The 16,721-nt window shown below is 43.2% G+C and overlaps 1 protein-coding gene across 2 annotated transcripts in view; it reads left to right on the top strand.

Moving 5' to 3' along the window:
- Nucleotides 1–16,721, top strand: part of LOC141117264 (NACHT, LRR and PYD domains-containing protein 3-like) — a 157,959-nt gene that overhangs the window by 118,975 nt on the left and 22,263 nt on the right. For both annotated transcript variants that reach the window (XM_073610028.1, XM_073610027.1), the window contains exons 8-11: nt 9,775–9,939; nt 11,822–11,986; nt 13,247–13,411; nt 14,675–14,839. In XM_073610028.1, coding sequence (XP_073466129.1) covers nt 9,775–9,939; nt 11,822–11,986; nt 13,247–13,411; nt 14,675–14,839 — 660 coding nt within the window. The remainder of the gene's footprint in view (nt 1–9,774; nt 9,940–11,821; nt 11,987–13,246; nt 13,412–14,674; nt 14,840–16,721) is intronic.

Genomic DNA, 16,721 nt, shown 5'->3' on the forward strand with positions numbered 1-16,721 from the left:
AAATATTTTAACATCAGCGTTTAGAAGAGATATAGGCCTGTAATTTGCAGGGGAGGTGGAGTCTTTGTTGGGTTTATGGATATTCACGATCACGGCTCTTAACATTTCAGGTGGGAAAGTACCAAAAGAGGAGGCAAGGTCGAATACGGATTGTAGATAAGGAGCCGTTTCAGAGGAAAGATATTTATAGTATTCATTCGAAAAGCCATCGTCACCTGGGGATTTGTGATTGGGTAATTTTGTGATAAGTGAGCAAATCTCTTGGGTAGTTAAAGGTTGGGAGATGGACTGGAGTTGATCGCCATCAAGGTTAGATAGTTTGATTTTGTTTAAAAAGTTACTAATGAGTACAGGAGAGGGTTGGGGAGTAGAGTCATCATTACGGAGGTCATATAGGGACTGATAATAGTCCGCAAAGGCGTTGGCTACATCCTTTGGGTTAGATAAACTATTCTTAGATTGAGGGTGAACAATAGAATTAATTTTTTGTTTAGTCTGTTTTGCTTTTACTTTTTTTGGCCAGCCAGGATCCTGCTTTGTTATGGAGGCCGTAGTAATTGGATTTAAGGTATTTGAGATGGGTTTCATTTTTGTAAAGGAGCAGGGACCTTAATTTTTGCCTGTCTTGCAAAATATCTTGTGTGAGACGGGGATTTGGGTTCAACTTATTCTCACGTTCTTTTAAGGTTATAGAATTCAGCACGTCTTCGATCTGCCTCCTTCTGCTTTTTTTTGACAAATTAAGCCATTTTAATCAGTACCCCCCTTATATAGACCTTATAAGTATTCCACAGTGTAAATCTATTGATATCAGGAGTGTCATTATACCTAAAAAAGTCATGGTGTTCTTGCATGATCTGTTGGTACAATTCCTTGTCCTCCAATAGGGAGGTGTTTAGTCTCCATAGTGGAGGAGGGGAGTTGTGAAATGTGTCATCAAACTCTAGTGTGATCGGAGCGTGATTTGACCAAGAGATTGTACCAATGTCTGTACGCAGAACATTTTGTAGAGACCTTTTATCAGTAAAGAAAAAGTCAATGCGGGAGTAGGAAGAGTGAGCTGCAGACAAAAAAGTAAAATCCTTCTCGGATCCATGGAAGCAATGCCAGGTATCATCCAGCTCGTATTTATGAAGTAAGGGGACAATTGAGTGGCCAGGTCTTCTAGCGAGGGTGGTGGAGTCCATGGTGGGATTCAAGATAGTATTAAAGTCTCCACCAATAATAAGGATACCCTGCGTCACATCCATAGCCTTGGTGAATAGAGGAGTAAGGAATTTTCTCTGTTGAACGCTCGGAGCATATAGGTTAACTAGAGTAAACACTACTTGATAAAGCTCGCAAATGAGGATGATGTACCGGGCTTGGGGATCCTGGATAGTGCGTATATGACGAAATGCCACAGAGTCCTTGACAGCAATAAAGACTTCACAAGCCTTTTTTGGGCAGTTGGCCATGTACAAATGAGGGAAATGTCGAAAGGACACTCGAGGGCACTTGTGGGCAGCGAAATGGGTTTCCTGAGCAAAGATTATGTCAGCTTTGAGAGAGTGTGCTTCTTTCATTAGCGCTGCACGTTTAAAGGGGCTGTTGAGGCCCTTAGAGTTCAGTGACATGAATTTTAGAGGCATAGTGAAGAATGTGTACTTACTAAGGTATTGTTGCAGAAAAAAACATTGTAGAGAGGAGAGTCAGGGAAAGATTACCTGGTATGTGGAGATTTCGGTCACCGAGGATTGGCAATTTGTGTAGAGCAGGGATGAGCCGAACACCCCCTGGTTCGGTTCGCACCAGAACCTGCGAACGGACCGAAAATTCACACGAACGTTAGAACAACATTGACGTCTATGGGACTCGAACGTTCAAAACCAAAAGTGCTCATTTGAAAAGCTAATTTGCATGGTATTGTCCTAAAACGGGTTTGGGGACCCTGGTCCTGCCCCAGGGGACATGTATCAATGCAACAAAAACTTTTAAAAACGGCCGTTTTTTCGGGAGCAGTGATTTTAATGATGCTTAAAGTAAAAAAAAGTGAAATATTCCTTTAAATATCGTACCTGGGGGGTGTCTATAGTATGCCTGTAAAGTGGCGCGTATTTCCCGTGCGTAGAACAGTCCCTGCACAAAATGTCATTTTTAAAGGAAAAAGTCATTTAAAACTGTTTGCGGCTTTAATGTAATGTCGGGTCCTGGCAATATGGATGAAAATCAGTGAGACAAACGGCATGGGTACCCCCCAGTCCATTACCAGGCCCTTTGGGTCTTGTATGGATATTAAGGGGAACCCCGCACCCAAATTAAAAAAGGAAACAGCAGTATACAGGCTCTGTATTCTGAACAGCAGTATACAGGCGGTGCAAACAAGACAGGGACTGTAGGTTTGTTGTTAAGTAGAATCTGTTTGTAATTTTGAACTGGTACATTTTTAACGTGTTTAGCTCCAGCCAATAAATCTATTTTAAGCTTTTTGGAAAACATAGGGAAGGGTTATCACCCCTGTGACATTTGTTTTGCTGTCTGTGCTCCTCTTCAGAAGATTTCACCTCACTTTTTGTCCCAATGACAAATGTTTTTTGAAAATTTGGGTTTTTTTGTGAAACAAGGATTGGTGATAAAGCATTAGTGGAAAGGAGAAATGTTTTTCCCATATTAACTCTTAGAGGAGAGAATTTCCCTTTCTAGGGGTAGATTTCATCTCACTTCCTGTTGTCTCCTTCTGTTTGCAAGTAGGAGTCGTTTGTAAGTTGGATGTTTGAAAGTAGGGGCCTGCCCTATATACTCAGCAGAAATTTGGGCCTTAGGTGTTGTTGTGGCCACAACACTGTAAGCCCTCACAGGGCCCTGCTCTGAAATGTTAGATCAAGAATTGTAATTACATGCCCCTGCTGAACAGGGGCAGAAAAATTGGGCCTTTGGTGGTGGTGGTGGTGCTGGTGCCACAACACTGTAAGTCCTCACTCGCTCTTGGCGGACGCAGAAATGGGCCCTGCTGTGAAATATTAGATCAAGAATTGTAATTATATGCCCCTGTAGAACAGGGGCTGAAAAATTGGGCCTTAGGCACTGGTGCTGGTGCCACAACACTGCAACCCCTCACAGATACTCTAGTTGGAACGCAGAAACGAACCCTGCTGCAAAGTATTGCATCAAAAATTGTAATTACATGCCCCTGTTAAACAGGGGCTGAAAAATTAGGCCTTAGGCACTGGTGCCACAACACTGCAACCCCTCACAGATACTCTAGATGGAACGCAGGAACGAGCCCTGCTGCAAAGTATTGCATCAAAAATTGTAATTACACGCCCCTGTTAAACAGGGGCTGAAAAATTAGGCCTTATACACTGGTGCTGGTGCCACAACACTGCAACCCCTCACAGATACTCTAGTTGGAACGCAGGAACGAGCCCTTCTGCAAAGTATTGCGTCAAAAATTGTAATTACGCGCCCCTGTTAAACAAGGGCTTAAAAATTGGGCCTTAGGCACTGGTGGCGGCGCCCAGAACCAAAAATGTTCTTACAAGCTATCAGCATGATCATTGAGGAGGAAGAGGATAATTCCTCAGGATAGTCACTCCACATAGGCAGTCTTTGAAGAGATCTGAGATTTCAAAAAAAATTATTTGGTTACATCAGCATCAGGTGCTTGGTAGCTGGTGGTGATCCAAGACTGATTCATTTTTATGAAGGTCAGATGATCGACCGAGTCGGTGGACAGACGCACCTTGTGATCGGTTACAAAGCCTCCAGCAGCACTGAATGTGCATTCCGAAAGAACGCTGGATGCAGGACAGGCCAGTAGCTCAATTGCATACTGTGCAGGCTCTGGCTATTGATCCATCCTCAAGACCCAGTAACCAAGAGGATTTTTGGTGGGAAAGGTGTCCAAGTCAGATCTTGCCCCTAGGTATTCCTGCACCATGTAAAACAGAAGCCGGCGATGGTTGCTGGAACCGATCATACCTTGGGGCCTAAAAAATTGTCTGAATGCATCTGTCAGATGGCCACCTTCTCCACCGCTCCTTCTTTGACTGACCGAAGCCTCTGCAACACGTTGTCCAGAAACAGGAGTTTGTAACCTCCCAGTCTCTGGGAACGCGTTGCACAGACCTTTCTGCAAGGCTTCCCGAAGATGTTTCATCCTCTGCGACGGCAAGATAAGGTCCGCAACCTTACCCTTGTAACGTGGATCAAGGAGGGTTGCCAGCCAGTATTGATCCTTCTCCTTGATACCACGAATACGAGGATCCTTACGCAGTCTTTGCAGGATCAGGGAGGCCATGCAGCGTAGGTTTGCTGAGGCATTCGGTCCGGAGTCCTCTGGGTCACTAAGGACGACATGGTCCGCAGCCACCTCCTCCCAGCCACGTACAAGTCCATGTGTTTCTTGGGACTGATCCCTTAAAGACTGCTGCTGATGCTGAGTGCCAGGCTCCACCTCCATACTGACACAATCCTCCTCCTCCTCCTCGTCCTCTTCCTGTGTGATCGGCGGGCATGCAGGAACACTGTCTGGATAAAGGGGGCCTTGAGAGCTAAGGAAGTCCTCCTCTTCCTGCCTCTGTTCTGCCTCAAGTGCCCTGTCAATTATTCCATGCAGCAAGTGCTCCAACAGGTGGACAAGGGGGATAGTGTTACTGATGCAAGCACTGTCACTGCTCACCATCCTCGTGGCCTCCTCAAATGGTGACAGGACAGTGCATGCATCCCTGATCATGGCCCACTGGCGTGGGGAAAAAACAAAGCTCCCCTGACCCTGTCCTGGTGCCATAGTCGCACAGGTACTCATTGATGGCCCTCTGTTGCGTGTGCAGCTGCTGCAGTATGGCCAACGTTGAGTCCCACCTGGTGGGCATGTCACAGATTAGGCGGTTCTTGGGCAGGTTAAACTCCTTTTGGAGGTCCACCAGCCGAGCACTGGCATTATATGACCGGCGGAAATGCGCACAGACTTTCTTGGCCTGCCTCAGGACATCCTGTAAGCCCGGCTACCTGCCCAAGAACTGCTGCACCACCAAGTTAAGGACGTGAGCCAAACAGGGCACATGGGTCATTTGTCCCTGTCGGAGGGCAGAGAGGAGGATGGTGCCATTGTCGCAAACCACCATTTTTGCCTTAAGTTGGCGTGGCATCAACCACCTCTGAACCTGCCCCTGCAGAGCTGACAGAACCTCTTGTCAGAGGAATAACAGAAACTTTGTTTGCCAGTACCGGCATTTCCCTGTACGCCTGCGTGGCAGAATGGCTAATAGGCGTACGCGGGTACGCAATTCAGCAGACCGCGTCACGGCGTAACGGCGCACATAGACGTGCAAGTTAGCGGACGGCTAAACGGCGAAACGGCGTAAGCACGTACGCACATACGCATCTTAGCCGCACACGTGGGTTCCCCTATTAGCCCTATAAAAGGCAGCTCAGCTCTCTGGCTTATTGCTGGTTTGTCATTTCAGCTTCTGTGTTCCTGTTCCTTGTTCTGCTATTGACTCCTGCCTGTTGTGACCCGGATTTCCTTGACCATCCTTGAACTTCTCCTGCACCTTGACCTCGGCTTGCTTAAACGGATTCCTCTTCAGTCTGCTCCAGTGTTTGACCCCCGGCTTCTCTTTAAAGACTTCGCTACTGCCTGCTCCAGTGTTTGACCCCCGGCCTGTCTTGGACTCTCCTATTGATTGTTTCCTGTGTATGACCTTGGCTTGTTTAAACGGACTTCCTTCCTACCGGCTTGCTGTGTTTGACCCCCTGGCTTCTCTACATACTTGTTCCAGTTATCTACTTCAGGCCCAAGGTGTTGGAGCCCCAGTCTGATTCCTCTGCTGATCACCGTCCGGGTGTACCCTGCACGGACTACTTCCAGACAGAAGTTCAACACGCAGGCTCCTACTAGTGCCTGGCGACCCGTGCCTCTCTGTGCCCGATACCCTCTGTGCCATCTCCAGGGGTATAGCGCACTCAGCTGCAAGGGGAGCCGCTCTCAGCATTTCGGCCCTGGTGAGTACCCTGACACCTCTGCCCCAGTGTGGCTCCTGTCCCCCAAGCACACCAGCTCAAGCACCGCATGGCATCTTTTGGCCTGCGTACTTGCGTAGCCCCTTGAACGCCTACGGAGCACCGCTGGTTCCGAGGACAAAGCACAGGAAGAGGCCATGGAGGAAGAAGAGGAGGGGGTGGAGGAGAGAGGTGTGTCACAATCATTATTAGTGGCATTTTGGAGGCGTGGTGGCGGAACAACCTCCAACACTACTGCACCTTGTCCTGCATCCTTCCCAGCTGCCAGCAGAATCACCTAATGCGCAGTGAAACTTAGGTAACGTCCCTGTCCATGCCTGCTGGACCATGAGTCAGCGGTAATATGCACCTTACCACTGACCGCCCTGTCCAGTGAGCCATGGACATTGCCTTCCACATGCCGGTGGAGAGCCAGAAACGCCTTCCGTGAGAAAAAGTGGCGTTTGGGTACCTGCCACTGAGGAACCGCACATTCCACAAACTCACGGAAGGGGGCAGAGTCTACCAACTGAAAAGGCAGCAGTTGAAGTGCTAGCAATTTTGCCAAGCTAGCATTCAACCGCTGGGCATGTGGATGGCTGGGAGCGAACTTCTTTCGGCGGTGCAGCAGCTGGGGCAGGGAAATTTGCCTGGTACAATCTGACGTCGGTGTACCGAAAGCAGATTGCCCACAAGTACTTGGCTGTGACACACCTAATTCTACACCTTCATTCCTCTCAGTGCAGGTCTCGGAGAGGACTGAAGGTATAGTGGGGTTGAAGATCTCAGCTGATGAGGAGCAAGGAGAGGTCCTCTTTGTTCTTTGGTGTGGGTCTTTAAGATACTCTTGCCATCAAACTGCATGGCAGGTCAACATATGTCTGGTCAAGCATGTGGTGCCCAAGTGGGAGATGTTTTGGCCACGCGAGATACGCTTGAGACATATGTTGCAAATAGCAGCGGTGCGATCTGATGCACTCGTCTCAGAAAAGGCCCACACCAAAGAACTTTTGGAATAACACGCAGAGACAGCAGCGCCCTGCACATGCAGAGCTTTGGGGTGTGATGCAGTCCGTGTGATGCCCTTAGGCTGGCCCCTGGAGGGCATCCTGCCTCGTTGGGGATGTGCCTCCTCCTCCTCTCTCCTATCAGGCACCCACGTTGAGTCAGTGACCTCATCATCCCCTCCCTCCTCATCACTGGAGCAAACCTGGCAGTATGCTGCAGCAGGGGGAGCATGACTGCCAGATTGCTGTCCTTCTTGGGCACCCCCTCTGTCCTTGCTCACGTTACTGTCTTCATCTAGCTCAGTATCATCATCAGAGCCTTCTAAACGCTGGGCATCCTCCTGGAGCATGTACCCAACACTGTGGTCAAACAGTTCGAGGGACTCCTCAGGAGGACATGGTGGGGCTAGGGAAGGAGTCACTGATGCCATTGAGCCGAGGGAAGAGGCCACGCTGGCAGCTGCTTTGCCAGACAAAGTACCCTGAGCATGGGTGAGAGAGGATGAGGAGGATGAGAACGGCTTGGTCATCCACTCAACCAAGTCTTCCACATGTTGCGGCTCAACACGGCCAGCTGCCGAAAAAAAGGCCAAGCGTGTCCATGACCAGCACTGTTGCCTCTAGACACAGAGCCTGCTTGCCCTCTTCTATTGGCTTGTGACTGTCTGCCTCTCCTTGTTGGCCTTCCAGACATACTAATGGCCTGTAGCTGCACTAAGCTCTGGGATATATATATATATATATATATATATATATATACTGATACTGCAGCTAGCAAAATCAACTGCCTGGCTGTAGTATGAGAACACCACCAACCTTCTACGGGTAGCTTTAGCTGAACACTGTGCAGAGCTCGCGAAAAACTAACTTGTAGCTTATTTAGCTGTCTGCGGTAGTGATAGGATCAGGAAAACACCACCAACCTTTTACAGGTAGCTTTAGCTGAACACTGTGCAGAGCTCGCACTACACTAACTTAGTAGATGGGGAGAGTGTTCTTCCAGCTCCTCGGGCTGGGTGGTAATACGCCTTCCTGCAGCTTGATGGCCAGGTTGGGATCGGGCCGTTCCTGTGGAGCTAGGGCCGGCGCCATTTTGCAGGATAGAAGTCTGTGAGACGCTGTGGCTGCCTATTCGTCTTCCGCCGCTTAGTCATTGCTCCTGCGGGTGTCAGGCGCTTCAGTGAGAGTGTGTAGAGCCGGAGGAGACCTCACCCCGTTGTCGCTGAATGTCGCTCAGAGCGTGAGGCTGCCGGAGCTCTGAGTTATGCGGCCATCTTCTCCACCGGCCGGACAAGCCCCATTTTATACATTTATATCAGTCCCTGCCTTCAAGTAGCTTACAATCTAATGTCCCTAACTCACATTCATACACATAATAGGACCAATTACCTCCCAGCATGACTTTTGGAGTGTGGGAGGAAACCCACACAGGCACAGGGAGAACATACAACCTCCAGGAAGGTAGTGCTGTGGTTGGGATTCAAACCGATGACCCTAGTGCTGCCAGGTGGAAAGCATTAGCATTTGCTATTGTGATGCACATCTGCTATTCAGTCTTCAGAGATCTCATCAACCTTCTTCCTTATCAGCAGAGAATATCAGATAAAAAAACCATCCTGTCCAATCTCTAGCAATGCTTATTCTGGCCTCACACTGTCTGCTGATACCATTCATGCTTCATACACAAGGAGATTATAGCACAATGCGAGTCATTAGACATGTGCAATTTGTTTCATTTCAAATTAGTTTTTCAAACAAAATTCCACAAATTTGTTAATTCTGAAATATTCAAATGAACAAAAAACATTTTAATGAACTTTTTTGAAAATTCAAAAATCGAAAATTCGGAAATTTGAAGATTCCGAAATTCAGAAATCCGAAAAATTGAAAATAAGAACGAATATCCAAAAATTAGAAACCCTAAAATTTCTACAATCTGAAATAATAACTAACTAATAATAACTATTATTAACTATTAAATTATAGATATTGGAATTTCCTTTCAATTTTGGCTGTTAGTGAACGTAATGAACACAAATTTATCAGAAGTTAAGAATTATCCAAAATAACGGATGACACATCTAAACTAATAGAATGTAATGAATTAATAATAATAAAAACTTTTTTGTCAATATTTTTTATTATTAGTTACATTCCATTTGTTTAGATGCGGCATGCGTTATTTCAGATAATTCATAACTTCGGATAAATTCGTATTCGCTACGTTCACTAACAGCCAAATTTGAAAGGAAATTCCAATATTTATAATTTAATAGTTATTATTAGTTAGTTATTTCGGATTTTTGAATTTTTGGATTTTTCAATTTTCAGGTTATCATTCTTATTTTCCAATATTTTTAATTTTCGGATTTTGAATTTACGAATTTTAGAATTTACAAATTTTTAAATTTCTGAATTTTTACATCCAAGTTTTCGAAATTATGAATTTATTCGAAATAACTAATTTTGATCATAAGGAATGACCCGAAAAACTAAAAAAAAGAATGAAACAAAAACAAACTAATTTTTTGGCAGTGCACATGTCTACGAGTCATGTCAGTGGTATTCTGTTGTCATCCTGTGTATGGAGATATCACCGTCTCTACACATGGATGATAATATTGGGGTGTCTACTCCATTATAACATTTTTTGGAGTTTTATATAAATGATCTGATATAAATGATTCCAATAAAGAGAAATGAGTTCCATTCATGTAGAGAATAGTTACATTAATTCCTGGGGGAGAAATTAATTTTCTTCTGGTAACTTTCTTCTCTTCTACAGATTGGATAATAATCACCTGACAGACAGTTCCTGCCCCCACCTGGCATCTGGAATAAGAAATAACCGGACACTGTGGACACTGAACCTGTCTAGGAACAATCTGGAGGGTCCTCATTTCAGGGATCTGATGGAAGCTCTGACAACAAACCGGATAGAGGATTTAGAGTGAGTATAACAGGACTGACTGAGACAATAATATTCTGGGACAGTTTTATATCTAAACTACATAAATAATATATAAATATGATAATTAATAATAATATAATATAATTATATGGTTTTCCTTTTTGTCTCAGTAAATAGCTAATCCTGGAATGTTGGGTAATTCTTGAATCTTATCACTCTATTAGCCATGAAATAATTGTTTCATAAAACCTGATATTCTGTTTTATCTGGTAACTGAATTAGATGAGATTATAGGAGGTCATACACGGGGAATCTGAACTTACTGCAATCATCAATCAGAGCCTCATATGACCTTCCTGTCATGACCATTTTATTTAATATTTATTACAAGCATTTATATATCGCCAAAAATGTATACAGCACTTTACACACGTAATATATATTCATATCAGTCCCTGCCTTCAAGGAGCTTACAATCTAATGTCCCTAACTCATATTCATACACATAATAGGACTAATTACCTCCCAGCATGTATTTTGGAGTGTGGGAGGAAACCCACACAGGCACAGGGAGAACATACAACCTCCAGGCAGGTAGTGCCGTGGTTGGGATTCAAACCGATGACCCCAGTGCTGCCAGGTGGAAGTGATAACCACTTTGCTATTGTGATGCACATCTGCTATTCAGTCTTGAGGGCTCTCCTCCATACTTCCTTCTTATCAGCAGAGAATATCAGATAACTAAACCATCCCTTCTAAACTCTAGCAATGCTTATTCTGGCCTCACACTGTCTGCAGACACCATTCATGCTTCATACACAAGGAGATTATAACACAATACGAGTCATTAGACATGTGCAATTCCTTTAATTTCAAATTAGTTTTTCAAACAAAATTCCACAAATTTGTTAATTCTGAAATATTCAAACAAAAATAAATTTTAATGAACTTTTTTGAAAATTCAAAAATCGAAAATTCAGAAGTTTAAAGATTTGGAAATTCAGAAATCCGAAAATTTGAAAATGAGAACGAAAATCCAAAAATTAGAAACTCCAAAATTTCTAAAATCTGAAATAACTAACTAATAATAACTATTATTAACTATTAAATTATATATATTGGAATTTCCTTTCAATGTTGGCTGTTAGTGAACGTAACGAATACAAATTTATCCGAAGTTACGAATTATCCAAAATAACGGATGCCACATTTAAACTAATAGAATGTAATGAATTAATAATAATAATAATAAAAACTTTTTTATCAATATTTTTTATTATTTATTTGCTATGTTCCATTTGTTTAGATGCGGCATGCGTTATTTCAGATAATTCATAAATTCAGATAAATTTGTATTTGTTGCGTTCACTAAATTTGAAAGGAAATTCCAATATTTATAATTTAATAGATATTATTAGTTAGTTATTTCCGATTTTTGAATTTTCATGTTATCGTTCTTATTTTCTAATTTTTTTTAATTTTCTATTTCGAATTTACAAATTTTTACATTTCTGAATTTTTACATTTCCAAATTTTCAAATTTATGAATTTATTCCAAATAACGAATTTTGATCATAAGGAATGACCCGAAAAACTAACAAAAAAATAATAAAAAATAAAAAGAATGAAACAAAAACAAACTAATTTTTTGGCAGTGCACATATCTACGAGTCGTGTCAGTGGTATTCTGTGGTCATCATGTGTATGGAGATATCACCGTCTCTACACATGGAGGATAATATTGGGGTATCTACTCAATTATAATATTTTTCTTATAAAATTCTATGTCCTGGAATGTTATAAAGTGATCTGATATAAAGGATTCCAATAAAGAGAAATTAGTTACATTCATGTAGAGAAGAGTTACATTCAATCCTGGGGGAGAAATTAATTTTCTTCTGGTAACATTCTTCTATTCTAGTTTTATGTCTAATCACCTGACAGACAGTTCTTCCCCCCACCTGGCATCTGGAATAACAAATAACCAGACACTGAGGAGACTGGACCTGTCTGAGAACAATCTGGAGGGTCCTCATTTCAGGGATCTGATGGAAGCTCTGACAACAAGCCGGATAGAGGAATTACAGTGAGTATAACAGGACTGACTGAGACAATGATATTCTGGGACAGTTTTATATCTAAACCAAATAATAATAATATTAATAATTATGCAATTATATGGATTTCTCTTTTGTCTCAGTATATAGCCAATCCTGGACTGTTATATAATTCTTGGATCTTATCACAATCTGTTATCAGCCATGAAAGAGGCACATCCTAAAACATACTTAAAAATCTGATATTCTTTTTGGTCTGGTAGCTAGTAAAATAGATGAGATTATAGAAGGACATTCATGGGGGAATCAGATCTCACTGCAATCACCAATCAGAGCATCATATGAGCTTCTTGTCACCTGACTATTCTGATCAATCACTAGCAATGCTGACCCCAGCCTCACACTGTCTGCTGATACCATTCATGCTCCATACACAAGGAGACTATAGCACACTACGAGTCATGTCAGTGGTATTTTGTGCCCATCCTGTGTATGGAGATATCACCATCTCTACACATGGATGATAATATTGGGGGGTCCACTCCAGTGGCAGCTGGTGCAAAATTTTCTTGGGGGGAGGGGGGTGGCCCACTGCCCCCACCCAACAAGCCACCCCCTTCCCCCAGCCAGCCGACCACCCCCCACCTCCCATCAATTGATCAATCAATGCTCCCCTCATTGCTCGATTGTTTACCGCTCCGCTCACATGTCAGGTCCCCCAAAGCCTTGCAGTTATCCCATCCAGGTTGCGGCTTTGGTGACTTCTCCCCCCGCATCTCCTCCTAAGTCCTGGCAGTTGTTTCTCCTCCTGGTTAATCAGAACTTAGGACTCATGGCCAATGGGGTCTTAGGACTCTCAGCCAATCAGGACTCACTTCCTGATTGGCCAGGAGGAGAAGCAGGAAGACATTAGCGAATATTAATTTGCTATTGTCACACAACTCGGTGGGCTCTGCGCCCCAAGCCCATCCTCTTTGAAGCCAATTGGAGCCTCAGGCTCTGAATATGTGCTTCAAAAAAATAAAAATAAACTCCATTGAAATCCATGCGTTATCTGCCTTGCATGTAAATTAGGGGCCAGGCGCGTGGATTAGGTGGCGGGTGCCCCTGTGCCCTGCGATGGTAACTTCATTATAACATTTTTATTAAATAATGTCCTGGAGTGTTATAAAGTGTTCTGATATAAATGATTCCAATAAAGAGAAATGAGTTCCATTCATGTAGAGAATAGTTACATTCATTCCTTGGGGAGAAATTAATTTTCTTCTGGTAACATTCTTCTCTTCTAGTTTGATCTCTAATCACCTGACAGACAGTTCCTGCTCCCACCTGGCATCTGGAATAAGAAATAACCAGACACTGAGGAGACTGAACCTGTCTATGAACAATCTGGAGGGTCCTCATTTCAGGGATCTGATGGAAGCTCTGACAACAAGCCGGATAGAGGAATTACAGTGAGTATAACAGGACTGACTGAGACAATAATATACTGGGACAGTTTTATATCTACACCAAATAATAATATTAATATTAATAATAATGCAATTATATGGATTTCCCTTTTGTCTCAGTATATAGCCATTCCTGGACTGTTATCTAATTCTTCGATCTTATCACAATCTGTTATCAGCCTTGATAGAGACACTTCATAAAACCTACTTAAAAATCTGATATTCTCTTTGGTCTTGTAGCTAGTAAAATAGATGAGATTATAGGAGGACATACATGGGGGAATCAGATCTCACTGCAATCAACAATCAGAGCCTCATATGAGCTTCCTGTCACCTGACTATTCTGATCAATCACTAGCAATGTTGATCCCGGCCTCACACTGTCTTCTGATACCATTCATGCTCCATACACAAGGAGATTATAGCACACTACGAGTCATGTCAGTGGTATTCTGTGCTCATCCTGTGTATGGAGATATCACCATCTCTACACATGGATGATAATATTGGTATTGGTGGTCTACTCCAGTGGCAGCTGGTGCATAATTTTCTTGGGGGGAGGGGGCGGCCCGTGGCCCCACCCAAGAAGCCACCCCCCTTCCCCCAGTCAGCCAACCACCCCCACCTCCCATTGATTGATCAATCAATGCTCCCCCATTGCTCAATCGATCACCACTCTGCTCGCCAGTCAGGCCCCCAACCAGCCTTGCAGTTACCCCATTCAGGTTGTGGCACATCTCCTCCCAAGTCCTGGCAGTTGTTTCTCCTGGCCAATCAGGACTTGGGTCTTGTGGCCAATGGGGTCTTAGGACTCCCGGCCAATCAGGACCCGCTTCTTGATTGGCTGGGAGGAGAAGCAGGAAGACATTAGCGAATATTAATATTAATTATTTGCTATTGTCACACAACTGGGTGGGCTCTGTGCCCCGAGCCCACTCTTTTTGAAGCCAATTAGAGCCTCAGGCTCTGATCATGTGCTTCGAAAAAATAAAAATAAACCCCTTTGAAATCCATGCGTCTGGTGCCTTGCATGTAGATTAGGGGCTGGGCGCATGGATTAGGAGGGCGGCGCCCCTGTGCCCTGCGTTGGTAACTTCATTATAACATTTTTCTCATAAGATTCTATGTCCTGGAGTGTTATAAAGTGATCTGATATAAATTATTCCAATAAAGAGAAATGAGTTCCATTCATGTAGAGAATAATTACATTCATTCCTGGGGGAGAAATTCATTTTCTTCTGGTAACATTCTTCTTTTCTTCTGCAGATTGTCCCATAATCAACTGACAGACCATTCCTGCCCCCATTTGGCATCTGGAATAAGAAATAACTGGACACTGAGGACACTGGACCTGGATTGGAACAATCTGGAGGGTCCTCATTTCAGGGATCTGATGGAAGCTCTGACAACAAGCCGTATAGAGAGATTACAGTGAGTATAACAGGACTGACTGAGACAATAATATTACACACTGTATCAGCTATGAAATAACCCTTCACACCCACTAACTCTATATACAGGAAATGTCCTTCCTAGTGCCCAGAGCTGGGAGAACATTTACAAACATTTATACTTTGCAGCTGCAGGGCCCTCTGGGGATTGATCTGATCTCTTTGGGTGGGCTGGAAGATTGATCAGTAGTGGTGGTGTTTAGTGAACCCCTTAACTGTCAACACTGTTTGGTGGTGCAGTGGATAGATAAAAACAGATCTGTGGCTGTGGATTTGTTTTCATTCATGCTGCAGCATGTATAGATTCCTCTAGATTGGATCTAAGTGGCTGTACAGTCACCTAATCATTTATATTGTACATGTGTCTGGGCAGGTGATCAGTGACTTCACTCCCCTGTGAAATATTCCCCATATCCTGGCCCCTGGACTCACTGCTCCATTTTTAGAACTGGATCTTTGCAGACATTCAGAACGGAGTAGAACATATTGAGAGTGAACCCGGAAGTCCTCAGCTCCGAGCACTTTTGGGTTTAGAGCTGTGTTATGGGTTGTGTCAGGGAAATGCCTAGTCAATGAATTAATTTAAGTTAATTTTAGCCATAGTTACATAGTTACATAGTAGGTGAGGTTGAAAAAAGACACAAATCCATGAAGTCCAACCTATGTGTGTGATTATGTCAGTATTACATTGTATATCCCTGTATACAATGCCCCCAGCTGAGACCACCGCCTGTGGAAGGGAATTCCACATCCTTTCCGCTCTTACAGTAAGGAACCCTCTATGTAGTTTAAGGTTAAACCTCTTTTCTTCTCATTTTAATGAATGGCCACGAGTCTTGTAAAACTCCCTTCTGCGAAAAAGTTTATCCCTATTGTGGGGTCACCAGTATGGTATTTGTATATTGAAATCATATCCCCTCTCAAGCTTCTCTTCTCCAGAGAGAATAAGTTTAGTGCTCGCAACCTTTCCTCATAACTAATATCCTCCAGACCCTTTATTAGCTTTGTTGCCCTTCTTTGTACTTGCTCCATTTCCAGTACATCCTTCCTGAGGACTGGTGCCCAGAACTGGACAGCATACTCTAGGTGCGGCCAGACCAGAGTCTTGTAGAGCGGGAGAATTATCGTTTTATCTCTGGAATGAATCCCTTTTTTAATGCATGTCAATATTCTGTTTGCTTTGTTATCAGCAGCTTGGCATTGCATGATATTGCTGAGCCTATCATCCACTAGGACCCCAGGTCCTTTTCCATCCTAGATTCCCCCAGAGGTTCTCCCCCCAGTGTATAGATTGCATTCATATTTTTGCCACCCAAATGCATTATTTTACATTTTTCTACATTGAACCTTATTTGCCATGTAGTTGCCCACCTCATTCATTTGTTCAGATCTTTTTGCAAGATTTCCTGCGGAAAAGTTATTGCCCTGCTTAGCTTCGTATCGCCCTCAAATACAGAGAGCCAGTCCAGAATCCTTTGCAATAACTCAGCCAGTCGATGTGAATATAATATTTATTCAATAAGTCATATATACACTATAAATAGCGGGATTGATAGGCAGAGACAGACAATATAATACAATTCCAAAATTGTCTTTAACAATAGTTTATATATATATATATATATATATATATATATATATATATATATATATATATATATATATATATGTATATCTATGTATATAATGAACTAATTTCAATAAATAATTTCTTCCCGTACACAAAATAACCACTGAACCAATTATCAGACAATAGTCTGTGTTTTACGGAATTTAGCGGTTATTCCCCTGCGGAAGGAATAAGCGGCAAACAAAATGCTGCGCCCCTATGGCCCAAGAACAGAAAAATGATTAAAAAAAAT

The sequence above is a fragment of the Aquarana catesbeiana genome, linkage group LG13 (assembly GCF_042186555.1).
Source record: "Aquarana catesbeiana isolate 2022-GZ linkage group LG13, ASM4218655v1, whole genome shotgun sequence".
Taxonomy (NCBI): Eukaryota; Metazoa; Chordata; class Amphibia; order Anura; family Ranidae; genus Aquarana; species Aquarana catesbeiana.